We start from the raw sequence: 10866 nt of genomic DNA, 5'->3' as shown, positions 1-10866 counted from the left end.
TGAATCGTATACCAGTTTCTGGTAAACCACATAATGCCTGCTAGTTTTTAGGATTCCTGCCAAAAAGAGGGAGAGAGAGAGAGAGATCCTGGACCAGCTGGGCCTTTGGTCTGATCCAGCAAAGCAAATTGTATACTCCAGATAACACAGGCTAGTTACATCTTGACAGTTAAGACTTCCTGGAGCATTCACTTTTTGCTTTCTAAATGTAGAACATGGGAATTCTAGTTTTTAAAAACTCTCCAAACTGTGCAAAACTGAAGTTAGTCCCTCCTTGGTACAGAAGATCCAGATACAAAACAGAAGTCATACATTCAAATCTATATTCTGGTGTGTGTAAATACCCTGAAAAAAAAATCATTTAGACAATGTTCACAGTTACAGTGCTTAAATATATTTCTTGCAATGTCTACGTTGTCCTGAATTTAACTTAGGATGGATTTATTCAACTTGTAGTAGGCCTCCCGTGTATGTACAGTACGTATGCATAAACAGAAAGCTTTTCAAGTTGGGTTCAAGGCAAAGTTTGAGGTTATTTTACACCAAATGAGCATTCCTACTTTCAATAATGTCAATTTTAGTCTTAACAAAAGCACCATCTTGGTTGTATTTGGACACTCACCATACAGTACCAGCTGCCCATTGCTACATTCAGGACTAAAGATGTACAATTCAAGACCATGGAGTCAGGGCTGCTAAGATATTAGCGATCCAGAGTGGGAACACCATGGGTTGGATTTCCTGTTGGAAGGCCTTATGCTGAAATTCTCAGGTAAAGACTACCTACCTCCCCACAGCTGGTCAACGTGGTGCCTGGGTGGGTTCTGGTAGCTAATTCCATGAGCAAGGGATGCTCATGCGCATACGGTTTGCTGTAGGGCGGCCACCGCACAGGCCAGCTCTTAAGTGCGTGTGGGACATGATTGAAAGTCAGGTTCTCAATGCACTTGTGCGTTCAGTGGTAGAGCACATGCGTTGTACACGGAAGGTTCCAGGCTCTCCAGTTTAAATGTTCTCAGTAAGTATTAGGAAAGACCATTCTCAGCTGGAGAAGATCCAGGATAGAATAGTTGGTACTGAGCTAGGAAGGCCAATAATCTGACCTGGTATAAGGCACTTTATGTATTTGACCTAGCTGCATTCGATGAGCCTCATAACTTTACCTATTCCTTTAAACCATACTGTGTTTTTTGGTAGGGTTGGAAGATGACCTTGTTTTGAAACATCCCAGATTCACAATCTTTATGGCATAGCTTTAAAACTACTGAATAGAGACAGTTGCTCCCATAAACCTCCATACCCGGTCTACACCTAATCAGAAAGGACCGGCCATCTCATTTTATTTCATTTTACTAGGGTTTTTTTTCCTCTTTTTATCTTTTTAGGAAAAAGAGCTAATGGCTATTAGCTGTCCACTAGAGGTGCTGAAACGGTGTATTTCATTGCATGAGTTTTACTATTGGATTACTAACATTTTCAAGATTTTTCTTCCTCTTTTTCAAAAAACAAAAAAGAGAGAATACCATCGTGTAAACAAAACGTAAATCTACTTCTCTTATGTAAAGTATATTGTTATTTCTTCAAGCTCTTTTCACTTCCAGAGAGGGGTGAGTGAGCGAAAGGTATATCATCCTCTTCCGGAGGTCCCCCCTGAGGGTAGACGACAAAGCATAACTTCTGGCCCCAGTACGTCAAAGATTCTGCAAAAAGAGCACCGTCAGATTGTCAGTCTAACCGGTGACACATCGGCCGTATTAGCTAACTTCTTATTAGAGCAACAGTGGTCTTTATGTACTGCTTATTTACTGCATGACGCCCACATTTATCAAAAACGGCAACAGTAATTAAAAAGTAATATTAAAAATGAAACAAAGGTTAGAAATATTTTAAAAAACGGAAGAAACAAAAATGTCTGAGGAATCTGGAAAACAGCTGAGCCAAGAAAAACAGGTTTAAAATTACCCTATTCATATATTATTCTAATTAGCTGAAAATCTTTGGAGTGTTTGCTACTCCTCCCCATTTGGTGTCATCCAGAGCATTGATAAAAATGTTGAAAAGTACCAGACCCAGTACCAAGCCCTGTGACACCCACTGCTCACCTCCTTCCAATCCGAAGAAAAACCATTGGCAACCCCTCTTTGGGTGAGGCTTCCTAGCCACTTCCCATCCTGTTGATTTATTGAGTCACTCTGTGTGACCCTCCTTGAGTCCCAACGAGAAAGGCAGACTACAAACCAATCTTTTTGAACCTTTTTACCCTTGAGAAACCCCTGAAATGTCGTGCCCGGAAGTGGCACAATCATGCAGAAGATGGTTGGGAAGCAGAGCTGTGTATATGCCCACCCAAGACCCCTCCCCTTCTCACCCCATCGTTGGTCATTTTGGGGGAGGGGGGGGTCGACATGAATTGGGTCCCACTGGCACCCAATAATGTTTAAACAAATTTAAAAATATATATCAACATTAATGAACTCCTACCCATTTGGGAAACCCTTCTAGGACTGTCAAGAAATCCCAGGGTTTCACAGAAGCGTGGTTGAGCAAGCCTGCTATAAACAATGTAAATAAACAGAGAGTAAGAAATGCCTCTTCCGATATGGGGCCTGCTGTGACACATGCCTCTAGAAAGAATACTTGTCTTCTGCAGAATGAACGTTTTGCAGGTTTAAACGGATTCATGGATCATAGAATCATAGAGTTGGAAGGGGCCATACAGGCCATCTAGTCCAACCCCCTGCTCAACGCAGGATCAGCCCAAAGCATCCAAGAAAAGTGTGTATCCAACCTTTGCTTGAAGACTGCCAGTGAGGGGGAGCTCACCAGCTCCTTAGGCAGCCTAAAAGCATCATTAACTGATTCTGATCTCTTTAATACAGGGAGTAGCCCTATTTGATTGCCCTCACCGAGCCAGCCCAACTCAATAGGTAAACTTCAACCAGCCACCCCAGCTGGTGTCAGAAATACAATACACCTTTAAGTGACACTGCAGCTGCAGAGATGGCATCTCAAGGCTTTCAAATTATGTTTCAACTTTCATTTCAAAAGTAGCCCGATGTGATGTGAAGAGCCACGCTTGTTTAGGCTACTGACATTGCTATCCTATAAAGAGAAGTACTATGGCCTTAGAATGGCTCAACTCTGTTTAGGATTGGACTGTAACTACTGTTTATGCCACACTGACATTACAGGATGTTCTTCCCACAAGATGGACCATTGTGGCTTCTTACCTGTTATCGTATATACACACTTTGGTTTGTTTTTCCAGTACACACCAAGAAAAAACACTGGCACTCCAGTTAATATGATAATCAGTCCGATTCCGCAGACAACTGGCTCAGAATAAAAACTGAAGATCAAGAGAAAGGCCCAAAATATCAGGTAAGTGATTGGAACCACGAGATTTACCTAAGAGGAAAGAAAACATCGGAAGTGTACAGACGCCTGTCGATTCTATCCTAGCCCTGCTCCCATATGAATCAAAGCAGCGACAACACTGGGAAGGCCAGACGGCAAGTAGTCTAGTCCAGGGGTAGTCAACCTGTGGTCCTCCAGATGTCCATGGACTACAATTCCCATCAGCCCCTGCCAGCATTTGCTGGCAGGATCACATGGGAATTGTAGTCCATGAACATCTGGAGGACCACAGGTTGACTACCCCTCTAGTCCACGTAGTTCATTAATAGAGCAATCCTCAGTGGGTTTACTGAGATGAATTAAAGGAGTGGTGAGGTTGACAGTCCCACACACAATGGTCAATGCACTTTGAATGCACTTTAGAAGTCGCTTTTCCTGTTCTGCACAGGCAAATCCCGCTTCCAAAGCACATTGAAAGCGCATTATCCTATGTGTGCAGACTGAGATCAGAACAAGCTTCTGGCATCGTCAGTTTAACACATGAAGGAAACTTTCAAACTCCAAAACTTCTGTCTCAAAGGGAAGGGGAACGAGCGATATACAACCTAGGCAGGACCCAACGGCCTTCCACAAAAGTAGAGATGCCAACCTGGGGATCTCCTAGAATTGCAGCTTGTCTCCAGACGATCAGTTCCACTGGAGAAAATGGATGCTTTGGAGGGTGGACTTTATGGTATTGGATCCTACAGAGGTCCCTGTGCTCCTCCAAGCTCCACCCCCAATCTCTGGGAGTTTCCCTACCTGGAGGTGGCAACTCTACCACCACCCCTGTCCCCTGCCAGTAGCCAGGGGGGACCTGGCAACAGTACACAAGAGTCACGTCACCATCCACCATGACCGCCATCCTTGTATATGTCCTTGCCACTGCCCATATCGTAATAAGGAAGAACCATGGCACAAACAGTTCCTCCTGAGGGATACAGGCTGATGGGGATAGATTTATTGCAAGGATTCATGGCCATCAAGAGTGGCTGCAAGAACAGCAGCCTCAGTGGTTTCTGCTCTCCCTTCCTCTGCCCCCTGTTGCATCATGGGAAGTACCTTATGGACACGAGTAATCACAGGCCCAAAACTATAACCCCCGTCATTTTCACGTAGCTCCAATATTTTCACCTTGATTGGTCTGAAGGCTTTGGGTTTCTTCCAGCGTAGCACAACCAGGCCGATGATTGTCACACCGTAACAGAGGTAGTTAATAAATGACACGTAATTAATTAATGTGTACGTGTCTCCAACAAGCATGATGACAACAGTGGCCAAACACTAGGAAGACAGAAAGGGATGCTCAGTTCAGACATTATTGGAAAGTCTTTTTTAATCACCCTATATAACCAAGAATTAATCTCTGTCTCTGTCTCTGTCTCTCTCTCTGTTTTACTTGGTCCCTGTCAAGAAAGGCTGCCTTAAGATGTCCTCAAACTCTTGTTTGTGAGAGAAATAGTTAAACTTACACAGACAAGAAGGGCTGGAATTGGGGTGCAATGCTTGGCGTGAATCATAGCCAACAAGCTGGGCAAATGGCCTTCCCGGGCACCAGAGAAGCATAACCTAAAAAAGAATAAAATTCAGCATATAACTTCACCGAGTCTCTGTTTTCTTCTGGCTACCAAAAGGTAAAACTCTGCTTGGAAGTTCTTGAAAAGTGTAAAGAAATAACAGATTACTTAAACCGCCTATTAGCAAGATTAAAAAAAACAAAAACAAAGGGAAGTTATGCTGCCAAAACAACATTCTTCTTTCTCCTTCAATACAAAATTCCAACCAGGCAGGGATCGCAGAATTAACCAGTCCCATTTTTACTGCTCCAAGGTCCACATGTGTAGATGGGACACAATACGACGAACACATGTAAATAATCAAATCAGTGTCTCAAAATAAGCAAGCAAAGGGATCCTGCTCCAGAACCCAAAACATCGTAGCTAGTAACGAGAAACAAATCCAGTTCCCCACCCTTTCCCAAGTGAGAGAGCATTCAGGAAAAAAATCGTACTTCGTCTAACCTTGATGAGGTAAAAAGGTATCCATTTATTCCTCCAAATGTAGAGAGAGCCACAGAGACTGGCATAACCCAGGAAAAATAGCCCAGTAACTTTTCACCAAATGTCTAAAGCAACAGAAGGTAGAGAAACTGAAACATACACTGCAAAGCACAAAACAGGGATTTTTTTTTTTTTTAAAAGAACCGCACATTGTAAGCATCCGGGGAGTGTTTTACTTACAACCGCAACAGCGTTGGAAGACAAGAGCTCTTGGGGTGACATGGCGGTGAAATAGGCAATGTTGGTGAAAGTGTACACAAACGTCACCAATGGAATGGAGATGAATATGGCACGAGGTAGATTCCTGATAAGAAAAGCGGGGAAGGGGACACAGTAAAAGGTGACGTTCATGCCCCCTTCGAAATGTGCAGGCTCACTGGCTCTGTTATTGCTCAGGATATACCCAATGTCGGTGGGAAAAAGTCAAAGGCAGGAGTGGCCAAACTGGGGCTCTCCAGATGTCTATGCACTACGGTTCCCATGAGCCCCTGCCAGCCTATGGGCTGACGGGGTCGTTCTTAACTCCCCCTGAAATGCCGCCTGAAAAGGTGGGGAGCCCTTGACTGGGTTTGTAGATGTGATGGACCTTATGCCCCCTGATGGGGTGGTAGAAGAAGAAGAAGAAGAAGAAGAAGAAGAAGAAGAAGAAGAAGAAGAAGAAGAAGAAGAAGAAGTAGGAGGAGGAGGAGGAGGAGGAGGAGGAGAAGAAGGAGGAGGAGGAGGAGGAAGAAGGAGGAGGAAGAAGAAGAAGGAGGAAGAAGGAGGAGGAGGAAGAGGAGGAGGAGGAAGAGGAAGAGGGAGAGGGAGAGGGAGAGGGAGAGGGAGAGGGAGAGGGAGAGGGAGAGGGAGAGGGAGAGGGAGAGGGAGAGGGAGAGGGAGAGGGAGAGGGAGAGGGAGAGGAGTTGGTTCTTATATGCTGTTTTTTTTAGGTGTGATTTGGGAAGGGGAAGGAGCTCACTGGGGATGTGACTCCAGTATATAAATTTAATATGTACTCCAATGGGATGTCTCTACCGTGCGGTGGTGAAAAGCACCATCAAGTTGCCACTGACTTAGGGTGACCCCGCAGGATGAATGGAGGCGGTTTGCCGTTTCCTGCCTCTGCCTAGCAACTTCCTCGGTCATCTCCCATCTGAGTGCTGACCAGGCTGACCCCGCTGGTTGGCTTGAGCCAGCCAGGTCAGTCTGTACCTTGCACAAATGGAGGGTCCTGCTTTGGGGTATGATAGATGAATAGGCGCCTTTTGTCAATGTTATACTCAATGCATGTAGACATCAAATGGGATGTGGAGACATCTTCTCGGGCGCCCTGTCAGTGTACCTTTCCACAGAGGACCAAAGAGCACAAAAGCTCCTTTGGAAGCATTTACAGGCACGCTATAGTTCAAGAACAGGCTGTGCATGGGAAGATGAGCCCTTAAAAGCATATGGCATGACTTTAACAAAAACGTACATGCAAATTATACAAATTATACTGCATTTCAGACCCCGTGTGGCAAAAGGGTACGAACGGTCTCTTGCCAAACCCAGGTCGGACTGGGCATACTTGCCTGCGAGGATCAACTAATTCTTCTGTGACATAATTTAGGAAGTTCCACCCACTGAACGCAAAGGAACCTTGAAGAAAGGCTAAAGCCAGGTGCCCCACTGACGGCGTCATCCAGAAATTGAAGGCATTGCTGGGCAGAAGGTCTTCATAGTTTCCTACAAGCAAAGCAGATGCACAGTTTAAGGGACAAGTGAATGGCCATTCGGAGCAGCGCTTTGTTGGGGATTGCACAGTGTGTATCAAGGAACAAGGAAATCCCCCCCACACACACACACACAACAAGAATCTGGTTTCTTTTCCCCCAGAGAGGGCCAAGTTGGAGCCTCGCATCTTCTGAACCAGGGGTAGTCAAACTGCGGCCCTCCAGATGTCCATGGACTACAATTCCCAGGAGCCCCCTGCCAGCATTCGCTGGCAGGGGGCTCCTGGGAATTGTAGTCCATGGACATCTGGAGGGCCGCAGTTTGACTACCCCTGTTCTGAACCCTGCTGCACAGGGTGACCCTCCTTCTCCAGGGATGAAATCTACTGGGAAGTGCTTCCAGATGGGACTGGACAAGTTCATAGAGGCCTCTTCTATCCATAGCTGCTAGCCACAGGGACTAATGGGAACCTTCACATCCAGAAGCAGTACGCCACTGAATTCCAGCAACACAAGACAGGCCTTGGGCTCTATGCTGTGTTTCTTAGCCTTTCAGAACAACTGGTTGCCCACGGTGTGAAACAGGATGCTGGACTAGAAGAACCGCTGGTCTGATACAGCAGGGCTCTTTTCAGATTACGATGTCGAGCCAGCCCAGTTGCTCCGGAGAAAGTGGCTGGAATTGGTGGGGGGCTTGGAATATTAGTAAGGTCAGGCATGGTTCGTATTTGGATAAGAAAGCACAAAGGAAGACTAGAGTTGCTAAGTAGAAGAAGGCAATTGCAAACCACCTCTGCTTGTTTCTTGCCCTCGGTTGGTTGTCACTTGCCCTCGGTTGGTTGTGACTTGGGCCAATCACAGTTTTCTCAGGGCTCTCTCAGCCTCACCTACCTCCCAGGGTGTCTGTTGTGCGGAGAGGGAGAGCAATTGTAAGCCGTTTTGAGACTCCTTTGGGCACTAAAAAGCAGGGTACAAAAACCCAGCTCTTCTTTGGCATCTTCTTCAGTATCTTATTCTTCTTATATTTTGGCTTGACTTGTCATAGCTGAAAGGTTTCTTTTTTTGCGGGGGGAGGGGGGGCGCGAGAGAGAAAGGGTTAAAACCTTTCAAGTTAATCTACACCATAATTGATTTGCAAGTTAAACAGGCTTCCTCCTAAAAAAACGTGGAAGTTAGTGGTGAAAATTTTCCTTGGATGATTTCTTAGCCATTTCACCCAACCACAGGTTCTGGAAAGGAAGGGGGTGGGGGAGAAGGTTCTGTTCTGTTCTGTTCTGTTCTGTTCTGTTCTGTTCTGTTCTGTTCTGTTCTGTTCTGTTCTGTTCTGTTCTGAGAGGGCTGCTAATGCTTTGTATTGAATGGCAGGTTCTCGCTTTCAACTCTCCGTATCCCATTTCTAGGAACGAACACCTGGTGGATATTCCAGAGGTTTTGTGCAAATACCTTGAAAGATCTGTATGAAGCCCACGGTAATGATCAGGCCCAAGGCCAAGAGCTTTCCTGCGGTAAATATATCCTGGATGCGCGTTGCCCATCGGACACTGGAGCTGTTCACCCAAGTCAAGAGAACTAGAGAGCAGAGAACAGGATTCAGTGAAAAAAGAATGTTTCCCACCCAGAAGTAGCCCTTGCAGGATATTGCGATGATTACTGGCTTAGAGGAGTTCTGAAAGGGAACGTGACAAATTAATGAAGGACAGGCCTATCAAAGGCTGTTAAAACCATGATAGCTAAATGGAGCCTCCTAGGCTTCCCTGAATACTAGTGGATGAAGAGCAGACTGTATTAGAAGTCTCTGGCTGCAGAGGGAGAACGAAATAGATTTTTCCTCCGATCCACGGGGCTCTTCTTGTGGCCTTAACATTTTTGTTTTATTCTGCTTTGAGAAGTCTCTATTAAAAAGTAGACACGTACATTTTCTTTCATCATTCGGGCAATTAGAACATTCCAACGTTTATTTTATTCTGCTTCGAGAAGTCTCCATTAAAAAAAGCAGATGCCTATATTTTTCTTTTATTACTCAGCCAACAAAAACATTTCAAAATGTGACAGATCCTGGGGCAGAACTTTTGGAATTGGCTTGGAAATATTAGGAGAATTCCATTTAAGGCATTGAACAAGAAGAGCTAGGGACTTCTTCGGCCAGGTTGGAGAAAGTCTCACTTTGGACAACTCACATCGTTTCCAATATCTGGAAGCCACAACATAACAACATGCCCATTTGGGGGCGGGGGGGTGATCAGCCATCATTTATTTTCTTTGCTTTACTTCAAAATGATTTTATACCACCCCTTTTGCTGATTTTTTTTTAGAGTAGAAGGACTCTTCAGCCCTGCAAACTGCTAATTCTGTTCTAGTCAATTGCACAGAGAATTTACATTGGGAAGATTTATGACAGAAGCCACACCTTTTAAACTCCTTTTTTGCACAAGGAATGCAGCTTTAAAAGACTCAGGACAGATTTCATACCACCATTGAGTGCTGGCGGGAGGGGCATGACAAACGATGGATGGGACCCAACCCCTTTTCCCGCCATTGTGGCTACAGACCTGAGTAGCGGCTCTCAGCTGAAGGAGCTGATGCAAGCCATCTTGGAAATACCATCATGAACAAGATGATTAGCAAATACTCACACAAACACACCATGGAGAGGACTCTGGAGGCACTGTAGGGAGGGATGCAGTTTGGAAACACTGGCTGGAGAACATAGTTAGAAAATGTCAATGAAATAACAGCCAGGCTCGTGGGGTACATGATGAGGACCGCACTCCATAGTAGTAAAAACCTGCAACACAAAGGGGTCTCTTGTTACCAGCGGACAGCTTTAGACATCACTCGACCATACAATGGCTCCCAAAATCACATTGTCTTCATAGGAACAGTGCCTCTTATCAAGGTGGCCTTTAAGGGTTTCTCTCCTGCTTCCGAGCTCTCCTTTGTTTCTTACAGCCATTTTGCATGGAAAGTCAGTGAGCATGGATGCTTAACATTGCAAGCTGGTGGCAGAACTTGGCTCTAGTGCAGAGATTTGCACTAAGGTTGACACCTATGCTATATGTTCTACATCTCTGAACTGAAATGTCTTGTATTTTTTTGACTTGCAGTGCCAATATTTTTCAAATATTATCTACCAGGCCTAGCAAGACTGGACATTATATTATAGAATTATAGAATCATAGAGTTGGAAGGGGCCAGACAGGCCATCAAGTCCCACACCCTGCTCCATGAAGGATCAGCCTAAAACATCCAGGTATAAGTATCTGTCCAACTACTGCTTGAAGACTGCCAGTGAGCAGGACAGCCAATTCCACTGTCGAACTACTCTGTGGAAAAAAATATTCCAGATATCTTGCCAGCATTGTTCTACATGTACTTTAAAGCCATTGCTGCATCCTCAGATGTCAACATAGTATCCAGGCCTTGTAACTGGACTCTGCTGTGGACATCATCCAGCTCTTACTGAAATATTTCCAGGCTCTGATGCACATACATCAAAATAATCCAGGATTTCAATGGGAAAAAATCCAGAATATATTTTCCTGGGTTCCATTACTATTGGATATCTAGATTATTTTCTGAAATGAAACCAAGATGCAACCTTCCATTTTGATTCAACGGCAACACTGAAGGAAATCATAACTCATCCCAAATGTTTCCGATACAGGAACCTATAAATTTAATTAGTTGTATGCAAACTTGCTGTCGAACGACTGAATGTA

At 44.8% G+C, this 10866-nt stretch overlaps 1 protein-coding gene across 2 annotated transcripts in view; it reads right to left on the bottom strand.

The window, feature by feature from the left end:
• Positions 1–424: 424 nt before the first annotated feature.
• Positions 425–10866, bottom strand: part of SLC7A10 (solute carrier family 7 member 10) — a 34572-nt gene continuing 24130 nt past the window's right edge. The window contains exons 3-11 of one of the 2 annotated variants that reach the window (XM_077310180.1): positions 9781–9932; positions 8591–8716; positions 7007–7160; positions 5637–5760; positions 5418–5521; positions 4869–4965; positions 4531–4680; positions 3231–3408; positions 425–1700 (exon numbers count right to left, since the gene is read on the bottom strand). In XM_077310180.1, the coding sequence (XP_077166295.1) occupies positions 1573–1700; positions 3231–3408; positions 4531–4680; positions 4869–4965; positions 5418–5521; positions 5637–5760; positions 7007–7160; positions 8591–8716; positions 9781–9932 (1213 nt within the window). In that variant the 3' untranslated portion in view covers positions 425–1572. The remainder of the gene's footprint in view (positions 1701–3230; positions 3409–4530; positions 4681–4868; positions 4966–5417; positions 5522–5636; positions 5761–7006; positions 7161–8590; positions 8717–9780; positions 9933–10866) is intronic. The other variant, XR_013226540.1, reaches the window with a different exon arrangement.

The sequence above is a fragment of the Paroedura picta genome, chromosome 14 (genome assembly GCF_049243985.1).
Source record: "Paroedura picta isolate Pp20150507F chromosome 14, Ppicta_v3.0, whole genome shotgun sequence".
In the NCBI taxonomy this organism is placed as follows: domain Eukaryota; kingdom Metazoa; phylum Chordata; class Lepidosauria; order Squamata; family Gekkonidae; genus Paroedura; species Paroedura picta.
This window is presented reverse-complemented; position numbering and strand designations above follow the sequence as displayed.